The sequence below is a fragment of the Oncorhynchus gorbuscha genome, linkage group LG09 (assembly GCF_021184085.1).
Source record: "Oncorhynchus gorbuscha isolate QuinsamMale2020 ecotype Even-year linkage group LG09, OgorEven_v1.0, whole genome shotgun sequence".
Classification (NCBI taxonomy): Eukaryota; Metazoa; Chordata; class Actinopteri; order Salmoniformes; family Salmonidae; genus Oncorhynchus; species Oncorhynchus gorbuscha.
This window is the reverse complement of record NC_060181.1, coordinates 39,844,271-39,870,336: the sequence shown is the minus strand read 5'-3', so window position 1 is coordinate 39,870,336 and position 26,066 is coordinate 39,844,271. Positions and strand designations below refer to the sequence as shown.

The following is a 26,066-nucleotide window of genomic DNA, read 5'->3' as shown; positions in this document are numbered from 1 at the left end:
GAAATGCTCACTAACAGGGATGTAAACGTTTCTGGGATATTTTATTTCAGCTCATGAAACATGGGACATGTTGCATTTTTATTTTTGTTCAGTGGAGTTCACTACTCCCCAACACAGACTATGACCATCTATGTATGTTATGCAAAGATATTTTCTCTCTCTCTCTATGTGTTTATGTGTGTGTGTGTGTGTGTGTTCCAATACCCTAAATCCAATATTTCACACACAATAGAACATGTAATAATAACACGATATTGTTGCAACAGAAAAATGTGTTTATTTTCCAAATCAAAGTCCACAACCTCTCTCACAGTCCTGTGTGTTTGGCCCCATAAAGGGGCTTCCAAAACAGTGCCATGAGATACTACACATTTATATACAACACTTTCATATCGCTACTCATATATTTATAACTCTTTTACCCACATGTACTGTATATGTGTCCCTTAAGGGTAAATCATCCTGTCATATTTAGGACGTTTCTGTTTCAATCCGTGGTACATTCATGTGGTTTCTCATAGGCAGAAATAAGCGACAACTGAATAACATCAACCGACCATACCAAGCACTGCTCAATAGTATGATCCGACCGCATAAAACTGATTTGAAATGAAACAATGTTCCCATATAGAGATTTCATGATGTCTATGGTAAATCTTAAACAACTGAAACACGTGGTCGGTGAACAGCAAAAACAAGCTCTAGTAAATTATTCTAGAAGAAATAAAAATGGGTTATTATTCTAGAAGAAATAAAAAGGTTTCTAATCAACATTTGGCTATGATTTTACAAGTATGTATGGAAGAAAACTCAAGACAGTAACTGATGACAACAAATAGCAACAACAACCAAAAATGAATATTTAGATAAAGTGCACAAGTGCTCATTCATACATTCACTCGATAGTGGGACAAACAAATACAATCACAAGAAGTCCATCCATTCCTTCTACTATGGTTTTCTACTGAAAATGTATATTAGGTCTTTGTCTTTATAGTCTTCGTGTAGAACGCACACGCATAACTAGAGTGGGTCAGGCAGCCAGCATGTCAGAAAGCCAGTGTGTTCGTCAGTGAGCGTAATCACTGTCTGTAAGGCGGGCAGTCAGTCATTAAGTACTTGTCTATCTTCCACGACATTGACTCTTGTGTAACCCCTACATTGTTCTTCTCTGTGCAGGTGAGATTCAAGTGCAGATCGCCTCTAAAGTCATGTCTCTGAACAAACTACTGTAAACTCATACTACACTTGAAGGCCTACACAGCCATAGAAAACTCTATGGAGACTCATGCACACAGCAAATAAAAGTACTTCTAAATCACTCAATATCATTCAGTTCCAACAAAAAAGGAGGAAATCAAGCCAACAAAGTCTAGAACAAATGCCACACTCAAACATCCCTAAAAACATCCTCTTCCATAGTACAAACCCCATCCCCCACAATCCTTCACTCGTTAGTGTGCCTGGTGACCTTTTACCTTGTTTCCTCTTTTTTTTTTTTTGCAGTATTTTTTGTGGAAAATGTGTACCTCTTGTTTAGCTTTTTTCTTTTCTCAAGTAGCCAAGGCATTTTTGCACCAAGAAGTAAACAGAGAAATCTCAGAGCTAGAACCCTGCCAATTCTCTGCAAGGAGATGGAGATGTTGAGAGAGGGACAGACAGACACATGTAGATGGGTGTTGTTTGCAGGTAAGACGTTTTGTTAACAAAAAAGCAGCAAAAGAATTACCCGAAAGCTAAAAAAAAAAAACATTTTGCGTGGGGGTTGTGGAATCTCTGAGAGCTCTCCATCAGTTGGACTCTTAAACATAGAGGATGACATTATCCGGGGGACAGTGCAGTCTGTCGGAGGTGTGAAGGGGTCTGCAGGTGGCCTGGGGTTGAGGGGGCCGGCAGCTCTTGGGATGAGGCGAGTCACAGTCGTCTGACGTCAGCTCGTCGATGTCGTCCGATTGGGTGTCGGACATCTCCAGGTCGCTACGGATGCTCTCGGGCTGGGCCAGAGTGACATCGCGAAGCCCCTCCCTGAGTGATGCCCCTGGTGACAGGCCTAGTGCTGAACCAAACAGACCCCCGCCCCTTCTGGAGCTGCAGTCCTGAGGCTCCTCCCCGCCTGAGCCGGTGCATGCTGCCATAGCAGCAGGGGGCGTGTTTAGGTCTTCCTCACTGGTCAGGCAGAGGTGGCTGGGTTTGGTCTCGATGTCCACCTGGATTTCCAGGTTAATACAGTCCCTAGGAGAACAAAGACGTTTAGATTTACTAGTCAGCATATCATCTGCTGTATCCAGTGTCACCTTGCCTAACATTATAATTTTAACTCAAAATAGATTTGAAAACATCTGTCGGGAACTAAATCAATGGCTAAAAGAAATATTTTTGAACCACTAAGTGCTGCCTGCATACCACACAGACTAAAGACAAGTCAGATGCAAGAGAGATTCGAAGAAATTGAGCTGTTGCATCAGAGACAACAACAACATGAGTCCGACAGAAACAGAATGAGACTAGATGTCAAATCAAGGAGGAGGGGTAAATTTTTTCAAAATCGTGTGTGTGTAAGAGAGAAGGATATTGTGACACTCACCTGTCAGGGAGTGTGTATGAGGAGATAATGGAGCCGGCCATGCCCCGGGTGCTGGCGCAGTCACTACCCGCTCCCAGACTACCTGTCTCTCTCTGGGCACTGTCCTTCCCCAGCTCCCCTCCCTGGAGCTCCAACCTGGAACAACACAAAACATGGTCATTATTACATGGTTATACCAACAACAGTTATTACAGCGTTCAACATACGCCACATTACATTTACTCAGCAAAAACATTCACAGCAGCGGTTATAATTCTTAAACGGACAACAAAAACTGTACTTAGTTCGTTTAAGGCTTACTTGGCCCCTATTTATACTGTGTCTCTGCTTACAATGCACAACATTCCCCTCCATAAGAAGTACAGAACAGGTTCTCTTCCCTGCTGGGCTCCCCTCCATACCTGTTGTATTTGCCAGTCCTGGCTCCAAGGGCGCCCCCGGCCAGAGTGTTGAAGTGGGGGTTGTCTCCCAGGACCCCGGGAGCCACAGAGAGGCCCTCACTGGGGGAGGTGGTGCTAAGGCCGCTGGCTGCCCTCTCCAGGCTGCTCTCAACCAGGCTGGGAGACTTGAGGGCCCGCCACGCATCAGCCACTGTGGGACAATTATTTAAGATTTTTTATTTCATGACTGATGATGATATATATTTCCTGTCTAAATTAACTTGCAGTTCATTTATGTTTGTAACATAAAAGAGAGACATACATGTAGGTTCGTGTCGTTGTTGCATTTGACAGTATTAGCTCAATTAAGGCAAAAAGGATAGCACTTTAAGTCTTGCTCACCTGTGATTGGGCCGTCGTCCTCGTCAAAGTCTATCCGCATGCCACGCCCCTTCCCTCGGCTGACGCCACAGCCTCCTCCGCGGCACAGAGAGATGGGCACGACGCCATAGACGTACGCCAACATGATGGGCACGCCAATACCCACACTGACGGCCGCCATCACAGGAGCTGTGATGATTGACAGGGCCACTCCTCCCGTGATGGCCAGGTTCCTCCTGTGGCAATTGGTCTTCTTCCCCGCATAATGGGCGTGAATCTATCACAAAATTAAAAAAGATAGATAGTAGTGAAGGTGAACAAGCAATAGAAGGCTATTGCAGCTGAAACGTCTGTATTGGGGTTTCGGTTTGATTCATATTATAAAGCACTTGGGAGAAGTAGGTCATAGGTTGTGTGAGGGGATTTCTTTCTTTGTTCACATACTTATATTCGTATATTAGTACCACCATCAGAGCTACTTTACCTAGACCTATTACGGCTTTACGTCTCTGGTTGTGATTTGGTGAGGCCGTTGGCTGAGTACAACTGGTAATAGTCTGAAAGGTATTTTCTACAGCTGGGAAGGCTTAGGGGCCTGGATCAATACAGGGTGTGTGGGTGGGCTATTTTACAGCATTCAAATGGGCTTAAGTTCAAGCTCGCAGTTATACTGTATTGCCACCAGGACGCGGTAAAGAGATAGCCTTTAAAATAGGTCATTCTACAATTCTATGGAGACTAAATTGTTTCAAAATGATGTCGTTTCCAAAGAACAGTTGTAGCGTCACCGAAACTAAAGAGGAGCTTATGCTTTGGAACCATATCTATTTTCAGGAATTGTTTTTCTCGATTGCTGAAATACACGCAGGAAACGAAAGTGCCACCACGAAGGTGAACGTCATATTGAAACTAACTCTTTTTCTAAGTCCACCACTTCCACATTTAATTTCTACAATGAGTAGCTTTTCTGTTCAATATCATGAAAAGTCAAATGTTTTCATTATTTTCCTTTGAATGTCTCAGTGAGCCACTCCAAATAAGATCCTCTGCTAAATGACTGAGTGTGGGCCAAATGAAGGGGGATTTTCGGTGAGGGATTGCCCATCTGCCAGTGTTTTTGCCTACCTTGCGCCCCACATAGACGGGGATGCCAATAACCATGGCAGGCACAGCGATACCAGCGATGAGGGTGATGCCCACCGGGGCTCCGATCAGAGTGCCCAGCTGCCACAGGATCTTCTTCTTACGAGTCCACGGCTTCTTTCCCCAGAACGTACACCCTGATGGACTGAGAGAAAGAAGATAGAGAGGGATTGATGAAGGGATATGGAGGGAAAGAAAGTGGAGAGGGAGAACGTAAGAAAACGGGGAAAGAATGGGATGTGTAGAAAATAGAGAGAGTGCGAAGGGGGGGGGGGGGGGGTTGTGAATTGAGAAAAATAAAGAAAAATGTGTAATGGGTGGGGACCAGATATAAAAAGAAAGGGGGAGAAATATGGCGAAGAACAAGGGAGGTAGACAGAAGATTGATTAGTTCTGGGCCCATGTTCAGGAAAAACAATCACCACAGCAACAGAGGAGTGGAGGTGATGGAAGGTTGTGTCATTATGAATTCAGAGCCCTCTGCTAGTTGTCACACAGGATTGAGAAGCGCATCACTTCCTGTTATCTACTTTTACAGTATTGCTCATACGATCGAAGACGTGTTAGACGGAATCTGTGGAAATGTTTTGTCATTTTAATGTAGGAATATTCTTGGTGTCTTCTTATCCAAACAATGTAGCCTTTCATTCAGTTATGTTTTGCGTCAGTATTTGTTTTTTTTTAATCTTAATTCATTTCATAAAATGTGTAGGTATTTCTTATTTAAAATCAATTCTGAAGGCATTTTTTTAAAGCACCAGTCTAACCCCAGTAATGACAACCATGCTTTAAAATTGGGTGGATGTCATCGTGTAGGCTGAGCGGAGTTCCCACATCCGGTTTTCAGTGGAAAAGGACGCCAGGTTGAATTATCTGTATCCCTGAAAACCAGATGAATCCGGTTGTTGACAACTCCGCTAAGGGTGGGTAGACCTATACGTATTTTTGGCATATGGAAAGTCATCTACTAGTCCCTTCCATAAATCTGTGTTCACGTGAACTGCCGTAGTCTTGAGAGTTACCTGAGGTAGTGCAGGTCGGAGATCTCCTTCATGCAGAGCCAGCAGAACTCACAGCCGCACACGGCACAGGTCATGTGGTTACAGCTGCCGTCGTTCATCTTGATTATGTAGGCGCCACATCGTGGGCAGGGCTTGATGTCGTCAGCTAGGGACAAGAGAGAGCAAGTGGGTAGGTTGATTAGTGGGAGTGGGATTCAAGACAACGTTGATCTGAGGTCAGTTTTATGGCTTGCCGTTTGGATATGGGGAGGGTAAGCTGATTCTAGATCAGTGCCTAAAAGGTACTTCTACCAGAGACAGAGGAGGATTGGTTTGGAGACATTGTGTGCCGATATAGTTATTTTTGACTGCCAACAGCTAGAGTAAGAGACGGGGTGATAAGGGTTCATTCATAACGACTTATTGTTCTGTCCACTGAGACATTTGGAACATGAAAGGAGGTCTGAAAATTGCTTTATGAGAAGAGTGAGACTAATATACAGACATAATAATAACAGCATGAAGAGCAATCAAAGTACCGTGCCCGTGCTCCTGCGTGTAGCTGGGTGAGTGGTTGCTGTGCATGTGCAAGGAGAGTGCCCTCTGCTGGCGGGCCGAGTCACAGGTCTGGTTGGGGTGCCACGCCTGCTTGCAGTGGTAACAGAACTCAGCCAAGCAGCCCTCTCTACAACACACCAGCCGGGGGCAGCTGGCACAGCCCGAAGCGATCACGGCGAACCTGTCAGCGGTAGAAAGAGGAAGACATTTGATTTTCAGAAAACCTATCAGGCGGTTAAGGTTCAAATGACATACACTGCAGCCGGACAAATGTTCACAATTAACTGAGCAGTGGAGAGAAAGAGTTAGAAAAAAGAATACGAGAGGAAGGAGAAATAGGCAAAATATGATTTCAGGCTGTCTGGAGTAGCCTCAATGAAGGGCATGAGGGGAGAAAGACCAAGAGCTAATCTTCATAGCATATTATCATAATTGCAGAGTTACATGACACCACACACACACACACACACGCATTTCTCAATAAAGTAAATAGGCTTTCACATCACCATAAGAGGAGAGGCAGGGTTCTTATCTTATCTCGGATGTAACAAGATCATCAAGTACTGTATGTAAAGATGAAATGGTATTTCATCTCATATAACACTATTTGTAAGTGACAGTGCTCAAAGACTGAGACTGAGCAAAACTGAATTTAATTAGAAAGTGAATATCTTTCTCACCAGAAAACAATGCTAAAAATGACATATGACCCCTCGCACAATTATTGCTTTGAATGTACAGTTGACTATGCCTTTAAACAGCTTGGAAAATTCCAGAAAATTATGTCATGGCTTTAGAAGCTTCTGATAGGCTAATTGACATAATTTGAGTCAATTGGAGGTGTAATTGTGGATGTATTTCAAGGCCTACCTTCAAACTCAGTGCCTCTTTGCTTGACATCATGGTTAAATCAAACAAAATCAGCCAAGACCCCAGAAGAAAAATGGTAAACCTCCACATGTCTGGTTCATCCTCGGGAGCAATTTCCAAACACCTGAAGGTACCACGTTCATCTGTACAAACAATAGTTCGCGAGTATAAACACCATGGGACCACGCAGCCGTCACACCGCTCAGGAAGGAGACGTGTTCTGTCTCCTAGAGATGAACGTACTTTGGTGCGAAAAGTGCAAATCAATCCCAGAACAACAGCAAAGGACCTTGTGAAGATGCTGGAGGAAACAGGTACAAAAGTATCTATATCCACAGTAAAACGAGTCCTATATCGACATAACCTGAAAGGCCGCTCAGCAAGGAAGAAGCCACTGCTCCAAAACCGCCATAAAAAAAGCCTGACTATGGTTTGCAACTGCACATGGGGACAAATATCGTACTTTTTGGAGAAAGGTCCTCTGGTCTGATGAAACAAAAATAGAACTGTTTGGCCAAAATGACCATCGTTATGTTTGGAGGAAAAAGGGGGAGGCTTGCAAGCCGAAGAACACCATCCCAACCGTGAAGCACGGGGGTGGCAGCATCATGTTGTGGGGGTGCTTTGCTGCAGGAGGGACTGGTGCACTTCACAAAATTGATGGAGTTATGAGGTAGTACAATTGTGTGGATATATTGAAGCACCATCTCAAGACATCAGTCAGGAAGTTGAAGCTTGGTCGCAAATGGATCTTCCAAATGGACAATGACCACAAGCGTAAATTGTGGCAAAATGTCTTAAGGACAATAAAGTCAAGGCATTGGAATGGCCATCACAAAGCCATGACCTCAATCTTATAGACAATTTGTGGGCAGAACTGAAAAATGTGTGTGTGAGCAAGGAGGCCTACAAACCTGACTCAGTTACACCAGCTATGTCAGGAGGAATGGGCAAAAATTCACCCAACTTATTGTGGGAAGCTTGTGGAAGGCTACCCGAAACGTTTGAACCAAGTTCAACAATTTAAAGGCAATGGTACTAAATACTATGTAAACTTCTGACCCACTGGGAATGTGATGAAAGAAATAAAAGCTGAAATAAATCATTCTCTCTACAATTATTCTGACATTTCACATTCTTAAAATAAACTGGTGATCCTAACTGACCTAAGACACCGCTCTCCTCAAGGCCTCCAGTGTTCCGCTACACAGGCCAACCAGATGTCAAATACCAAAACTATTGAAATCCTATTCTGTCTCTTTAAAAACCTCAAACGAGGGGAAATGTTAACACCACTATGGTTTTTCCCCTTTAACACAGTTCTTAGCAGCACCTTAAATCCAGTTTGTGCTGGTTTCTCTCCCAATTACTTTGTTTGTTCAAACTGGCAACATGTCTTCAAGCCTGAGCTCAGTGGCTTGTTGCAACAGAGCAGAGACACAAGTTGCCACGGCAGCCTTTTCCCTGTAGGAACATTCCATGTCAACGCTGCATTTTGCTACACTGCTAAATATGTGTATGTGACCAATAAAATGTGATTTGATTGGTCGGTTCTTCTGCGTTGGAGCACGACCATGACTGACATCGCGGCTTTGAGCGGTGAGAATCTGAGGAGTCCAATGCTGACAAGCTGCAGGTTTGGAGCAAATGCACTCTGACAGCCACGTCTAAGAATGGCGCAAGCTGTCAATGCTTTTAAATGGTGATACAATGCTGTGTTTTCAACTAGGCTATCATTACAGTACAAATGTAATACACTGTCTGTGACTCTGTACACACATACACTCAGTCCTGTGAGTGTGTCATTTTTCATTTATTTCACCTTTATTTAACGAGGTAGGCCAGTTGAGAACAAGTTCTCATTACCGACTGCGACCTGGCCAAGATAAAGGAAAGCAGTGTGACAAAAACTACAACACAGGGATAAACAAACGTATAGTCAATAACACAGTAGAAAAGTCTTTATACAGTGTGTGTGTAACAGTATAACTTTTGTCCGTCCCCTCGCCCCGACCTCGAACCAGGGACCCTCTGCACACATCAACAACAGTCACCCACAAAGCATCGTTACCCATTGCGCCACAAAAGCCGCGGCCCTTGCGGGGCAAGGGGAACCACTACTTCAAGGCCTCAGAGCGAGTGACGTCACCAATTGAAATGCTATTAGCGCGCACCACTGCTAACTAGCTAGCCATTTCACATCAGTTACATGTGCAAATGAAGAAAGATCAGGGAGGTAAGGCAATAAATAGAACATAGTGGCGAAATAATTACAATTTAGCATTAACATTGGAGTGATAGATGTGCAGATGATGATGTGCAAGTAGAGATACTGGTGTACAAAAGAGCAAAACAATAACAATGTGTGGATGCTTGCTCCTACCTATCTCTCTGATTTGGTCCTGCCGTACCTACCTACACGTACGCTACGGTCACAAGACGCAGGCCTCCCAATTGTCCCTAGAATTTCTAAGCAAACAGCTGGAGGCAGGGCTTTCTCCTATAGAGCTCCATTTGTATGGAATGGTCTGCCTACCCATGTGAGAGACACTGACTCGGTCTCAACCTTTAAGTCTTTACTGAAGACTCATCTCTTCAGTGGGTCATATGATTGAGTGTAGTCTGGCCCAGGAGTGGGAAGGTGAACGGAAAGGCTCTGGAGCAACGAACCGCCCTTGCTGTCTCTGCCTGGCCGGTTCCCCTCTTTCCACTCGGATTCTCTGCCTCTAACCCTATTACAGGGGCTGAGTCACTGGCTTACTGGGGCTCTTTCATACCGTCCCTAGGAGAGGTGCGTCACTTGAGTGGGTTGAGTCACTGATGTGATCTTTCTGTCTGGGTTGGCGCCCCCCCCCCCCCTTGGGTTGTGCCGTGGCGGAGATCTTTATGGGCTATACTCGGCCTTATCTCAGGATGGTAAGTTGGTGGTTGAAGATATCCCTCTCGTGGTGTGGGGGCTGTGCTTTGGCAAAGTGGGTGGGGTTATATCCTTCCTGTTTGGCCCTGTCCGGGGGTGTCCTCGGATGGGGCCACAGTGTCTCCTGACCCCTCCTGTCTCAGCCTCCAGTATTTATGCTGCAGTAGTTTATGTGTCGGGGGGCTAGGGTCAGTTTGTTATGTGGAGTACTTCTCCTGTCCTATTCGGTGTCCTGTGTGAATTTAAGTGTGCTCTCTCTCTCTCTCTCTCTCTCTCTCTCTCTCTCTCTCTCTCTCTCTCTCTCTCTCTCTCTCTCTCTCTCTCTCTCTCTCTCTCTCTCTCTCTCTCTCTCTCTCTCTCTCTCTCTCTCTCTCTCTCTCTCTCTCTCTCTCTCTCTCTCTCTCTCTCTCTCTCTCTCTCTCTCTCTCTCTCTCTCTCTCTCTCTCTCTCTCTCTCTCTCTCTCTCTCTCTCTCTCTCTCTCTCTCTCTCTCTCTCTGGCCACCCCACATAGCCTGGTTCCTCTCTAGGTTTCTTCCTAGGTTTTTGCCTTTCTAGGGAGTTTTTCCTAGCAACCGTGCTTCTACACCTGCATTGCTTGCTGTTTGGGGTTTTAGGCTGGGTTTCTGTACAGCACTTTGAGATATCAGTTGATGTACGAAGGGCTATATAAATACATTTGATTTGATTTGATGAGGTAGTTGGATGGGCTATTTACAGATGGGCTGTGTACAGATGCAGTGATCGGTAAGTTGCTCTGACAGCTGATGCTTAAAGTTAGTGAGTGAAGCGTGTGGAGCGTGTGCTACGGGTGGGTGTTGCTACGGTGACCAGTGAGCTGATATAAGGCAGGGCTTTACCTAGCAAAGACTTATAGATGACCTGGAGCCAGTGAGTATGGCGACGAATATGTAGTGAGGGCCAGGCAACGAGAGCATACAGGTCGCAGTGGTGGGTAGTAATGATCACTTTAAATAAATCCCAACCTCTCTGTTACCCCTGGCAACACAATCTTCACAAGAATAATAGATTGAGATGGTGTGTGTGTGTGTGTGTGTGTGTGTGTGTGTGTGTGTGTGTGTGTGTGTGTGTGTGTGTGTGTGTGTGTGTGTGTGTGTGTGTGTGTGTGTGTGTGTGTGTGTGTGTGTGTGTGTGTGTGTGTGTGTGTGTGTGTGTGTGTGTGTGTGTGTGTGTGTGTGTGTATATATATATATATGTATATACACTGCTCAAAAAAATAAAAGGGAACACTAAAATAACACATCCTCCTGAATGAATGAAATATTCTTATTAAATACTTTTCTTTACATAGTTGACTGTGCTGACAACAAAATCACACACAAATTATCAATGGAAATCAAATGTATCAACCCATGGATGTCTGGATTTGGAGTCACACTCAAAATTAAAGTGGAAAACCACACTACAGGCGGATCCAACTTTGATGTAATGTCCTTAAAACAAGTCAAAATGAGGCTCAGTAGTGTGTATGACCTCCCTACAACGCCAGGGCATGCTCCTGATGAGGTGGCGGGTGATCTCCTGAGGGATCTCCTCCCAGACCTGGACTAAAGCATCCGCCAACTCTGTGGTGCAACGTGGCGTTGGTGGATGGAGCAAGACATGATGTCCCAGATGTGCTCAATTGGATTCAGGTCTGGGGAACGGGCAGGCTAGTCCATAGCATCAATGCCTTCCTCTTGCAGGAACTGCTGACACACTCCAGCAACATGAGGTCTAGCATTGTCTTGCATTAGGAGGAACCCAGGGCCAACCGCACCAGCATATGGTCTCACAAGGGGTTTGAGGATCTCATCTCGGTACCTAATGGCAGTCAGGCTACTTCTGGCGAGCACATGGAGGGCTGTGCAGCCCCCCAAAGAAATGCCACCCCACACCATGACTGACCCACCGCCAAACCGGTCATGCTGGAGGATGTTGCAGGCAGCAGAACGTTCACCACTGCGTCTCCACCTGCTTTCATCTGTGAAGAGCACAGGGCACCAGTGGCAAATTTGCCAATCTTGGTGTTCAAAAGTGACCAAAACATCAGCCAGGAAGCATAGGAACTGAGAAGTGGTCTGTGGTCTGTGGGGGTGTCTTGCTAATTGCCTATAATTTCCACCTGTTGTCTGTTCCATTTGCACAACAGCAGGTGAAATTAATTGTCAATCAGTGTTGCTTGTGTCAGGGTTGGGCTCAATCCAGAATGGAATTGAGAATGCCTCGTAAATTCCAATAACATGATTACATTTAAATTGAAGTAGTAAACAGGATACAGAACTCCAAATCGAAAGGAAATATAATTAAATGCCTAATCTATTCTACAGTGCCTTCAGAAAGTATTCATACCCTTGACTTATTCCACATTTTGTTGTATTACAGCCTGAATGGGAGTCAATTCCCGAAATTCTAAATTGAGGCAAACCCTGGTGTGTGCGAGTGTTGGTGTGTGTGTGATCATTCAAGTGAGTTAAGTAGTCTGGGGTTTGTGACTAAGATAAACATATTTTTTTAAAGAGAGAAAGAAAGTGAAAGACAAATAAAGAAAGAGCGATTTAGACAGAGGTCCCCGAGACTCCACAGCCAGGGACAATCCAGGCCACTTTACTATGACCAAGGCCACATATTCACATAATGTAGTACCATTATGACATACACAATGTCAAGTGTATGGAATCTGTACTCTTCAAGTAGATGACACACACACACACACAAACACACACACACACACACACACACACACACACACACACACACACACACACACACACACACACACACACACACACACACACACACACACACACACACACACACACAGAGTGCCCCTTTGAAAAGCTCCACTCCCGTTAGCCCAAACCACACTAGACCTTTCCATGGTAGGGCTGTAGAGAGGGAATAGTTGTGTAGTGAGTCATTCTGGTCTTTTTAGAATGTAGGTCATCTATAGTCCAGGCCACTGTCTTGGTCCTTCCCCTCTGTCTGACAGGATTCACATTACCAAACTGGCATGTGTCCTTTGAATATAACCAGCACAGATAATCTGTGCTTTCCCTCCTACATACACATGCATGCGTGTGTCACCTACACACAAACACAGACATACATACACATAAACACACACACACAAAATAGGCTCCTACCAGTTTATCAGAAATTTCCCCATATCACATTACACGATCAGCCACTGAGCACTGTCCTTCCCCTAGTAACCACATAATAGTCTGCAACATTCTAACCTACTTAGAGAATTCTAGGCTATAAATCTTCCCTCTCACTTTTGTCACCTCTAAAGCTTGTTATAACACTGGAGGTCATTCCAGTTCACGACTAACATCCTCAGACTTTGGATAACTGACAGAACACTGCTTTGAAATCATGAATCTGCAAACAAACAAATAAAAGTTATAGTTGGAGTTAACGGTAAGGGTTTGGTGAAGGTAACGGTTAGGTTCAGGGGTTATAATCACATTTGTGATCAGAAAGCGCTTTAAGGTACTTTCGCCCCTTCTACCATGGCTAGACAGTGATGGCTCTATAGAGTTAGGATTAAGGTTCAGGTTCACACTCAGGTTACGATTAAGGTTAAGGCCAGGCAACAACGGAAATGAACTCTTACCCGCAGTCGGGCGCGGGACACCAGCGGCAGTCTGGGTCGGAGGCCAGGCAGCGTCGCAGCAGGAACTCCTCATACTTCCCCAGCAGACCTACGTCGTCCAAAATGTCCGCCACCTGATGAGGCGCCAGGCGCTCCGAGCACTCGGGGCAGCTAAGGTGGACGCGGCTCTCGGTGATCTCGATGCGCAGGTACTGGCGCAGGCAGCACAGGCAGGAGCGGTGGCTGCAGCCCAGCAGCTCAGGGAGCTGTTCGGGGGGCTGGGGCACCAGGCACAAGGGGCACTCCAGGAAGTCTGCTGGAGGAGAGGCGCTGGAGGACTGGGGCAGACCCAGGGAGAGCCGACTGGAAGAGAGGGGCTCTGCTGGGGGGAGGTGGGGGAGGTGGCTGGGTCCTGGGGGCGTCCGTGGTGGTGGTGGTGGGGGCTGGGTTAGGTGTGGGAGTAGAAGGGACTACGGGGGGGACAAGGGGGGTGAGTTGCTGTTGTTGATGGTTTTGGTTGTGGAGCTGGGATAAATGTGTGGTCGCCCCTGCATTGGCGCTCCGGGAACCCCGTTTGCTGTGGAAAAGGCTGTGGAAGGAGATGCGTCCTTGGCGTTTTCCTGGTGCCCGGCATTTGGGGTTGGGAATGCCGCTCACCGAGGAGTGGGGGGATTCCGAGTCCCTTTCCGATCCCATTTTCCCAGAAAGTGACACACGGAAGCTTCTTTCCTTTTCCGCTCTTATTATAGTCTTATATTACTGTGATGAAGCTTTCCTCACACACACACACACACACACACACACACACACACACACACACACACACACACACACACACACACACACACACACACACACACACACACACACACACACACACACACACACACACACACACACACACACACACACACACACACACACACACACACAAGGGTACTTGTCCTTGGGTGAAACCAGAATGGAATGTCACTGATACCCAGTTGGAAACCCCTTTTCCCCTTCCTCTGACAAGAAACAATGGAACACACAAATGGAACTATAAACGAGAAGACAAAAGTGAAAGAAACAAAGTCCCCTTCCTCCCACTGGCGTTCACACCTCTCACACTCAGTTGCTCCAAATCAAGAATGTGAGAAAAGTAACAGGTGTGCTTTCATCGAAACAAACATGGGGGTCCAAACTGACAGTAAACTGTTACTGTAAACCACAAAGAGGAGAATGACTACAACAAGAAACGTCGTCAATGTCCCTTCTCAGTAAATGTTTCTCAATTCAAACGAGGAGGGAAAAAAAACATGATAGGACCGTTCTAGAATTTAAAGAACAACGTCTTGGAGGTTATTCAAATGTTCTTAAATCCTTCTTGGTGGTTGCTCCAGTCAGATGTTCTTCTCTCGTCCTTTATTCTCTCTTGTTCTTCTCCTCTTCCCTTCTCTGTGTCTCTTACACTCTCAATCAACCGTCTGTGAGGAGGAAGAAGATAACAGGAAGTTAGCAGTGCAAAGAGCCCAGGGAGCATGCTCAGTATGACACACTTCTTCACCCTCCTTGCTCGTTCTCTATCTCACTTTTTCGACTTCAAAATGAACTCTTGGTGCAGATAGCCAGGAAGAAGAAATTAAATACAGTGCATTCGGAAAGTATTCAGACCCCTTGACTTTTTACACATTTTGTTACGTTATAGCCTTATTCTAAAATGGATTAAATTACCCCCCCCCCCTCATTAATCAACACACAATACCCCATAATGACAAAGAAAAAAAAGGGTTTTAGACATTTTTGCAAATGTATTTAAAATAAAAAACAGAAATACCTCATTTACATAAGTATTCAGACCCTTTGCTATGAGATTGAGCTCAGGTGCAACCTGTTTCAATTGGTCATCCAAGAGGTGTTTCTACAACTTGATTGGAGTCAAGCTGTGATAAACTCAATTGATTGGACATGATTTGGAAAGGCACACACCTGTCTATATAAGGTCCCACTGTGGACCAAAAACCAAGTCATGAGGTCAAAGGAATCGTCCATAGCATTGAAGGTCCCCAAGAACACAATGGCCTCCATCATTCTTAAATGGAATAAGTTTGGAACCACCAAGATTCTTCCTAGAGATGGATGCCTGGCAGCCAAACTGAGCAATCGGGGGAGAAGGGCCTTGGTCAGGGAGGTGATCAAGAACCAGATGGTCACTCTAACAGAGCTCCAGAGATCCTCTGTGGAGAAGGGAGAACCTTCCAGAAGGACAAACATCTCTGCAGCATTCCACCACTACTCATTAAAAGGCACATGACAGCCTGCTTCGAGTTAGCCAAAAGGCACCTAAAGACTCTCAGACCATGAGAAACAAGATTCACTGGTCTGATCAAACCAAGATTGAGCTCTTTAGCCTGAATACCAAGCATCACGTCTGGAGGAAACCAGGCACCATCCCTACGGTGAAGCATGGTGGTGACAGCATCATGCTGTGGGGATGTTATTCAGCGGCAGGGACTTGGAGACTAGTCAGGATGGAGGGAACGATGACCGGCGCAAAGTACAGTGAGATACTTGATGAAAACCTGCTCCAGAGGTGCTCATGACCTCAGACTGGGGCGAAGGTTCACCTTCCAACAAGACAATGACCCTAAGAACACAGCCAAGACAATGCAGGAGTGGCTTAGGGAGAAGTGTGAAGGTCCTTGAGAGGCCCAGCCAGAGCCCGGACTTGAACCCAATCGAACATCTCTGGAGAGACCTGAAAATATCTGTGCAGCGACGCTCCCCATCCAACATGACAGCGCTTGGGAGGATCTGCAGAGAAGAATGAGAGACACTTCCCAAATACAGGTGTGCCAAGCTTGTAGCATCATTCCCAAGAAGACTCAAGGCTGTAATCGCTGCCAAAAGTGCTTCAACAAAGTACTGAGTAAAGAGTCTGAATACTTATGTAAATGTGATATTGCCTTTTTTATGGGGTATTGTGTGTAGATTGATGAGGGGGAAAAAACGATTTAATCGATTTTAGAATAAGGCTGTAACGTAACAAAATGTGGAAAAAGTCAAGGGGTCTGAATACTTTCCGAATGCACTGTACACTATGCACACGCACAGCTAGCATAATCACTGATAAAAACTTGCTCATTGACTCACACTAACTCATAAGATATAGCCCTTTGGAAAGCGGAATACTATTTTTGTGAACTTACTAATGATAATGACAATGTATCTTGAAGGGGAAGCAAACATATTCATCAGTCCAATTACCCTCTATATTATTTAACCTCTATCATTCCTTCTCGTTCTTTCTCTCATCTGCTCTTCTCTTTTGTCTCGCTCTGTCAATATGAAACCCTCTCTCTCTCACACACACACAGTCTCAAGCTGCTCTCCACTTCACACTGGGCTGCTACTGCGGTTGCCATGCCGATGCTCACTATGAGCCGAGCAAACAGCGACCCACTCAGTGACTCTGGCACTTACGTGCACAAACACACACGCACGCACACACACACCACATGTACTCTTGTCATTTATAGATAATGTAGACACTGGTAATTACAGTACTGCTTCATGTATGTGTGTATTTAAACAGTGTTATGGGTGAGTGTGTGTTTGTATGCAGATAATGTTATGCTAAGTTAAGGGGAAAGGATGAGAGAACGAGAGTTATGAGGGTTGATATTCAGAACCTGTGCAACTGTCTAAGGTAGCACACCCACCTTCTAAGCACACACACTGAGTCATAACAGAGTCCTGGCCTGATTTTCTCCTCCTACAGTATACCTGGCCTCTGGACTACAGGTCCATAGTGTACTGGTTGATCCTCTCTCTAGACTACAAGGCAAATATGATTCTGATTCAAGTAGTAGCCTCTGAGTGCAGGAGGCTGAGACAGACACAGAGAGAGGATCAACCAGTATGTGTACTGACTCATAAAACATTAGACGTCAGCCCTTGTTGACAGAAGGGTATATGGGAAAGGGCTAACATAGATACTGTATATAGCTAGCCATGATTGATTGAAATACTATTGGTACATGTAACCACGCCAGCCCAGAAACCTCCACATCCCGTTTCTTCACCTGTGGGATCGTCTGAGACCAGCCACCCAGACAGCTGATGAAACTGTGGGTTTTAGTACAACCGAAGAATTTCTGCACAAACTGTCTCAGGGAAGGTCATCAGTGGGCAAACGCTCACCTTCGATGACCACTGGCACGCTGGAGAAGTGTGCTCTTCACGGATAATTCCTGGTTTCAACAGATGGCACACAGCGTGTATGGCGTCATGTGGGCGAGCGGTTTGTTGATGTCAACGTTGTCAACAGAGTGCCCCATGGTGGCAGTGGGGTTATGGGATGGGCAGGCATAAGCTACGGACAACGAACATAATTGCATTTTATAAATGGCCATTTGAAAGCACAGCGCCATTCATCCGCCGCCATCACCTCACGTTTCAGCATTATAATGCACGATCCCATATCTGTACACAATTTCCTGGAAGTTGAAAATGTCCCAGATCTTCCATGGCCTGCATACTCAGCAGACATGTTACCCATTGAGCATGTTTTGGATGCTCTGGATCGACGTGCACAACAGCGTGTTCCAGTTCCCGCCAATATCCAGCAACTTCGCACAGCCATTGAAGAGTGGAACATTCCACAGGCCACAATCAACAGCCTGATCAACTCTATGTGAAGGCGATGTGTCATGCTGCATGAGGCAAATGATACACCCCAGATACTGACTGCTTTTCTGATCCACTCCCCTACCTTTATATAAGGTACCTGTGACCAACAGATGCATATCTGTATTCCCTGTCACGTGAAATCTATAGATTAGGGCCTAATGAATTTATTTCAATTGACTGATTTCCATATGAACTGCAACTCAGTAAATTATTTGAAATTGTTGCATGTTGAGTTTATAGTTTTGTTCAGTGCAGTATCTAAAGTTTTGTGTGATATAGAGAGAGAGGGGTGTGAGTGAGGAGGCATGGCAGATGGGCATGAACAGGCTGAAGACTCAGTGGTCTGGATTCTGTGATCAGCACACTCTTTGTCCCTCACTTTTCCTCCCACCCGACTGCTGCTCACTGGCTCACTGGCTCACACACACACACACACCATCCCGGAGTCGCCTCTGTTCACGTTGAGACTCATGTTTTGCGTGTACTATTTAATGAAGCTGCCAGTTGAGGACTTGTGAGGTGTCTGTTTCTCAAACTAGACGCTCTAATGTACATGTCCTCTTGCTCAATTGTGCACCAGGGCCTCCCACTCCTCTTTCTATTCTGGTTAGGGCCAGTTTGCGCTGTTCTGTGAAGGGAGTAGTACACAGCGTTGTATGAGATCTTCCGTTTCTTGACAATTTCTCCATGGAATAGCCTTCCTTTCTCAGAACACGAATAGACTGACCAGTTTCAGAAGAAATTCTTTGTTTCTGGACATATTGAGCGTGTAATCGAACCCACAAATACTGATGCTCCAGATACTAAACTAGTCTAAAGAAGGACAGTTTTATTGCTTCTTTAATCAGGACAACAGTTTTCAGCTGTGCCAACATAATGGCAAAAGGGTTTTCTAATGATCAATTAGCCTTTTAAAATTATAAACTTGGATTAGCTAATACAACGTGCCATTGGAACACAGGAGTGACGGTTGCTGATAATGGACCTCTATACACCTATATAGATATTCCATTAAAAAATCTCCAGTTTCCAGCTACAATAGTAATTTATAAAATTACAATGTCTACACTGTATTTCTGGTCAATTTGATGTTATTATAATGGACAAAAAAATTGCTTTTCTTTCAAAAACAAGGACATTTCTAAGTGACCCCAAACTTTTGAACGATGGTGGAGCTGTGCTACCGAAATACCTGATAGTTGTTACACAAGCCACTGAGTCACTTAGAGCTGAAATGCTGCTGAGTCACTTAGAGCTGAAAGCCTCCGAGTCACTTAGAGCTGAAAGCCGCTGAGTCACTTAGAGCTGAAAGCTGCTGAGTCACTTAGAGCTGAAATGCTGCTGAGTCACTTAGAGCTGAAATGCTGCTGAGTCACTTAGAGCTGAAATGCTGCTGAGTCACTTCAAGTTGAAAGCCGCTGAGTCACTCAGAGCTGAAATGCTGCTGAGTCACTTAGAGCTGAAAGCCACTGAGTCACTTAGAGCTGAAATGCCGCTGAGTCACTTAGAGCTGAAATGCCGCTGAGTCACTTAGAGCTGAAAGCCGCTGAGTCACTTAGAGCTGAAATGCTGCTGAGTCACTTAGAGCTGAAAGCCGCTGTGTCACTTAGTGCTGAAATGCTGCTGCAGCGGAGCTGTGTTGGGGATATACTTAACAAGCCTCTGCAAATACATTATGCAAAATGAAGACAATAAAAGCATGGGTTTCTTTTTTCCCAGGGACATCCAACCAAAGTAAAAGGGAAGACTGGGAAAGTTCCTATTATACCGTTGTGCTATATTTCAAGTGTTTCCCTTTGGCTACTTTGATTATGCTTTGTAAAAATAAAGAGAAATAAAGAAATTACTCACAAAATTGTTTTATTCATATTATTCAGGGATATGGTTGATATTCAGTGATACAGCAACACAATCAAAGGGTGCATTGTATCGTACTGATACAGTAGTACTGTACACCAGTAGGCCTAAAAGTCAATGAAGCTCACCACCACACAAACCATCCGATTCACATCGGTGTGTTGTTTGTGTACAAAGACTGACAGAGTGTTTGGCAGGCTAATTAGCTGGTTTGTAGTGATACTTCCTAAACCCTCTGTAAGCCCTGAGCTGTAACTGAGGACTGAGGCCTGTGTCTCTGGATAGAGCAAGTGGTCTCTGTGTACTCAGATGTACAGGTTTAATGTTCTAAGTTCATTAGAGCAGAAGGGCGTAATAAATAAAAAATGGTGACAGGGTGAGGCAGTGAGATGCCCCTCTGGCTAGAGAGACAGATGCAACTCAGTGTGTCCTTCTGACTTAATCTCCTGGCAGGAGCTAATACAGAGGGAGGTAACAGAGTGAACTGCCCCTCCGGCTATGACACAGTTATACACTCCTCTTTCAACCTCTCCTCTCCTCTCTCATGTTCCTTCTCGTTCTTTCTAGCTCTCCCTCTCGTTCCTCTCGCTCTGTGACAAGGACATCGTCATGTCTCAGTAGCTCGCTAGAAGGGCTGGGCAGGCCAACGCCGCTGCCGCATCCAAACACCAGGCCAGTTGAGTCATGTCACGATGTGATGATATTACATGCTGACTGGGTTAAAAAAGGAAACATTTCCTTCTGTTCAGCTAAAAGCTCCATTATCTAGTTACCGATTGATTCATAGAGTTTGGAGGCCATTTGGTGGCCTGGTGGAGCCCTCCCACACTTTCAGTAATGGTGGATGTGGGAGTTTGAAAAGGAGTTGTGTGCCAGAGACAGTTGTGGGCCTTTCTGTGGAAGCACCTAGAGAAACCCCACTTTGTGATTCCTCTGCAGAACTGAAGCTGGCAGCGATGAGCTTGTCTGCAGTGGACAGTCAATCAAGCATTCAAACAAAATGAAGCAAAATAAATACCTTGGAATACCCCCATCCCAAGCACTCGAACGCACATGGCACGCAACCCACATACTTATACACCCAGTCGTACACACATTACAGACACGTCGTCAAACACAAGCACAGATGCGCGCATACACACACACACTTAAGTCTTACATGTATGGGGCGGCAGGTAGCCTCGTGGTTAGAGCATTGGGCCAGTAACCGAAAGGTTTCTAGATTGAATACCTGAGCTGACAAGGTATAATAGTTAGATGAGCCTTCAGGAGGCAAACTGAACGTTTCATGTGAAGCCTGGAGAAATCACAGTGGCAGAGCACTGGCCCAGGCCCAGGCCCCAGCTCCACAGGCATAGCTCGCTGAGCTCCAATCCACAAACACAGATCAGGGTCTACTAACTGACCAGTGGGCATGAAAGTCAGGGAAGGGACGGGTAATTCGAGGGAGGAAGAGAATGAAGGAGAAGGCGGAGAGACGTGTCAGTTAGGACAGTGCATGTGAGTGGGGACAGAGATGTCACACTGGCCTATTATGGTCGACTGATAGGCTGACTTCCAGGGGACTGTAACCTGAAGCTTGTGAGCCTTAACAAACTATGATTGTGAGAATAGTTCCACTATATTGGACTTCAGACTAGTAATGACCTCAGCATGTCTAATAAATAGATGTCACTTATTGGAATATACAGTTGAAGTGGGAAGTTTACGTACACTTAGGTTGGAGTCATTCAAACTCGTTTTTCAACCACCCCACAAATTTCTTGTTAACAAACTATAGTTTTGGCAAGTCGGTGAGGACATCTACTTAGTGCATGACACAAGTAATTTTTTCCAACAATTATTTGCAGACAGATTATTTCACTTATAATTCACTGTGTCACATTTCCAGTGGGTCAGGAGTTTACAAACACTAAGTTGACTGTGCCTTTAAACAGCTTGGAAAATTCCAGAAAATTATGGCATGGCTTTAGAAGCTTCTGATAGTTTAATTGACATAATTTGAGTCAATTTGAGGTGTAATTGTGGATGTATTTCAAGGCCTATCTTCAAACTCAGTGCCTCTTTGCTTGACATCATGGTTACATTTTTAAAAATCAGCCAAGACCTCAGAAAAAACGTTTGTAGACCTCAACAAGTCTGGTTCATCCTTGGGAGCAATTTCCAAACACCTGAAGGTACCACGTTCATCTGTACAAACAATAGTATGCAAGTATAAACACCATGGGACCACGCAGCCGTTCTTCCGCTCTGCTTTCTGTCTCCTAGAGATGAACATACTTTGATGCAAAAAGTGCAAATAAACCCCAGAACAACAGCAAAAGACCTTGTGAAGATTCTGGAGGAAACAGGTACAAAAGTATCTATATCCACAGTAAAACAAGGCCTATATCGACGTAACCTGAAAGGCCACTCAGCAAGAAAGAAGCCACTGCTCCAAAACTGCCATAAAAAGCCAGACTACGGTTAGCGAATGCACATGGGGACAAATATCATACTTTTTGGAGAAAGGTCCTCTGGTCTGATGAAACAAAAATAGAACTGTTTGGCCATAATGACCAAACATAATTTGGAGGAAAAAGGGGGGAGGCTTGCAAGCCGAAGAACACCATCCCAACCGGGAAGCACAGGGGTGGCAGCATCATGTTGTGGTGTGGATTGCTGCAGGAGGGACTGGTGCACTTCACAAAATAGATGGCATCATGAGGTAGGACAATTATGTGGATATATTGAAGCAACATCTCATTCTTCAGGTCTTCCAAATGGACAATGACCCCAAGCATACTTCCAAAGTTGAGGCAAAATGGCTTAAGGACAACAAAGTAAAGGTATTGGAGTGGCCATCACAAAGCCATGACCCCAATCCTATAGAACATTTGTCGGCAGAACTGAAAAAGCGTGTGCACGCAAGGAGGCCTACAAACCTGACTCAGTTACACCAGCTCAGTCAGGAGGAATGGGCCAAAATTCACCCAACTTATTGTGGGAAGCTTGTGGAAGGCTATGCGAAACGTTTGACCCAAGTTAAACAATTTAAAGGCAATGCTACCAAATACAAATTTGGGTGTATGTAAACTTCTGACCCAATGGGAATGTGATGAAATAAATAAAAGCTGAAATAAATCATTTTCTCTAATATTATTCTGACATTTCACATTCTTAAATTAAAGTGGTGATCCTAATTGACCTAAGACAGGGAATTTTTACTAGGATTAAATGTCAGGAATTATGAAAAACTGAGTTGAAATGTATTTGGCTAAGGTGTATGCAAACTTCCGACTTCAACTGTAGTTGTGGGGAAGTGAGTATTGCTTTTCTATTAGTTGTTGTGGGACAGATGATAACTAGAGCAAGCAGCTGGATATCATGTTTTCAGGGTTGCATGTCGTCACCTCTTTTCTAGCTCAACGGAATGATACACTACATGGCCAAAGGTATGTGGCTGTCAAAAGTGCAAGGCTGTCAATTTCTTCCACACCGATCTTGACAAACCCTTTCTGTATGGACCTTGCTTTGTGCACGGGGGCATTGTCATGCTGAAACAGGAAAGGGCCATCCCCAAAATGTTGCCACAAAGTTGGAAGCACAGAATCGTCTAGAATGTCATTGTATGATGTAGCATTAATATTTCCCTTTACTGGAACAAAGTGGCCTAGCCCGAACCATGAAAAACAGCCCCAGACCATTATTCCTCCTCCACCAAACTGTACAGTTGGCACTATGCATTTGGGCAGGTAGCGTTCTCCTGGCATTCGCCAAAAATCCAGATTTGTCCGTCGGATTGCCAGATGTTGAAGCGTGATTCGTAAATCCAGAGAACGCATTTTCACTGCTCCAAAGTCCAATGGTGGCGAGCATAACACCACTCCAGCCGACGCTTGGCATTGAGCATGGTGATCTTAGGCTTGTGTGAGGTTGTCCGGCCATGGAAACCCATTTCATGAAGCTACTGACGAACAGTTATTGTGTTGACGTTGCTTCAAGAGGCAGTTTGGAACTCGGTAGTGAGTGTTGCAACCGACAGACATTTTTACGCACTACGTGCTTCAGCACTCGGCGGTCTCGTTCTGTGAGCTTGTGTGGTCTACCTCTTCACAGTTGAGACGTTTTTGCTCCTAGATGTTTCCACTTCACAATAACAGCACGAACTGTTGACTGGGGCGGCTCTAGCAGGGCTGAAATTCTACAAACTGACTTGTTGGAAAGGTGGCATCCTATGATGGTGCCACCTTAAAAGTCACTGAGCTCTTCAGTAGGCCATTCCACTGCCAATGTTTGTCTATGGAGATTGCATGGCTGTGTGCTCAATTTGATACACCTGTCAGCAACCTGTCAGCAATGGGTGTGGCTGAAATAGCCAAATCCACTCATTTGAAGGAGTGTCAACATACTTCTGTATATATAATGTATTAATATCCTGTCCTCAATAATGCTTTTGGGACAAACAGGGGAGTGGTGGTACCAGGAATGAATGAGTGAAAGATTGAGGGGGTGAGAGAGGACAAAATTGAGAATGAGAGGGCATATGACACAACTGGCACTTTAAAATAGAGATGTCAAAAAATGTTCAGAGGAGCTAAGCAGTAGTTCACCTGACACTACTGTACAAACATGCATGTAGACTGAACAAAAATATAAATGCAACGATTTTAGTGAGTTAGTGATCATATAAGGAAATCAGTCAATTGAAATAAATTAATTAGGCTCTAATCTATGGATTGCACATGGCTTGGCATAGTCCCACCCAATGGGGAGCCAAGCCAAGCCCAGCCAATCAGAATGTGTTTTTCCCCACAAAGTGTTTTTTTTTTTTACATACAGAAACACTGGGTGGCTGGTCTCAGACAATCCCGCAGGTGTAGAAGCCGTATGTGGAGGTCCTGGGCTGGTCTGCGCACGTGGTCTGCGTTTGTGAGGACGGTTGGACGTATTGCCAAATTCTCTAAAACAACATTGGAGGTGGCATATGTTAGAGAAATGATCATTCAATTCTCTGGCAACAGCTCTGGTGGACAGTCCTGCAGTCAGCATGTCAATTGCACACTCTCTCAAAACCTGAGACATCTCTGCCATTGTGTTGTGTGAGAAAACTGCACATTTTAGAGTGGCCTGTTATTGTCCCCAGCACAAGGTGCACCTGTGTAATGATCATGCTTTTTAATAAGCTTCATGAAATGCCACACCGGTCCGTGGATGGATTATCTTGACAAAGGAGAAATGCAATGCGCTTTGTGCACATGGAATATTTCTGTGATCTTAAATTTAATCTCATGAAACATAGGGCCAACACTTTACATGTAGCGTTTATATTTTTTGTTCAGTGGACATAAACAAACCCTAACCTTAGTATGTATAGTACACTATCACCAGCCATGACTCACTGTGTAATTTTTTATTACTCAAGAATGAGGAGCAGTCAGAACATGCACAACAATATGGGATATATACAATTGGCTGTTCATAAAAACTGACCATGTAACGGACAGTAACACTTCAGTTAGAGTTAGTGTTACTTCCCATAATGTAGCCTACCGGGTAAGCAACAGAGCGACATGACATTCAAAGCCACAAAAAAAATCGGAATATCTTGAACACGTTGCAATTCGTGTCAAGGCCCAAGGCAGACTAGTCTTACCTGAAGGGTTGGTACGAGACCGTTTTCTGGGATCCGCTGTGAATGTTCATTCGTCAATGGCGATTGGCTGTGATCGCTTGCTTTGGGAGTGTTGAATATTCGTTGTCTAGGCTATTTCATCTCAACCTCCTATACGGGGCCTGATACACTGTTCCTAAAATATCAAATAGAGTATGTATAGATTATGAAATGCAGCTCGCGCCCTGTCCCGTTTTAGGAGAGCAACAGAAGAATCTCCGCAGCCTCCTTTGCCTTCTCATGGAGGAAAGCCCCAGTCCGTGACGCCACAAACCGAGAACAAGGAAACCCCACCCGTCTGTGGTGTTGTCACCATCGAACGCTCAAAATGTACAGTGCTTGGAAATAAACCAGGGAAACGTCAATATTTGGGGTTCTGTGTAATGACATCGCCTGGAACTTGCTTACCATTATTTGTGTAGAGTTCCCAGAAATAATTTGAAATCAAATCA

The 26,066-nt window shown here is 44.9% G+C and overlaps 1 protein-coding gene across 1 annotated transcript; it reads right to left on the bottom strand.

Annotated features, from left to right (window-relative positions):
- Positions 1–254: 254 nt before the first annotated feature.
- LOC124043616 (E3 ubiquitin-protein ligase RNF19B-like) lies at positions 255–25,871 on the bottom strand. Its single transcript, XM_046362387.1, has 11 exons — positions 25,597–25,871; positions 24,781–24,903; positions 13,917–14,899; positions 13,455–13,876; positions 6,029–6,228; positions 5,511–5,655; positions 4,471–4,633; positions 3,367–3,622; positions 2,986–3,175; positions 2,585–2,719; positions 255–2,232 (listed from the first exon to the last, which is right to left on the bottom strand). The coding sequence occupies exons 3-11, from the start codon at positions 14,127–14,129 to the stop codon at positions 1,803–1,805; spliced, it is 2,154 nt and encodes a 717-aa protein (XP_046218343.1). The 5' UTR covers positions 14,130–14,899; positions 24,781–24,903; positions 25,597–25,871; the 3' UTR covers positions 255–1,802.
- Between the last annotated feature and the right edge of the window lie 195 nt (positions 25,872–26,066).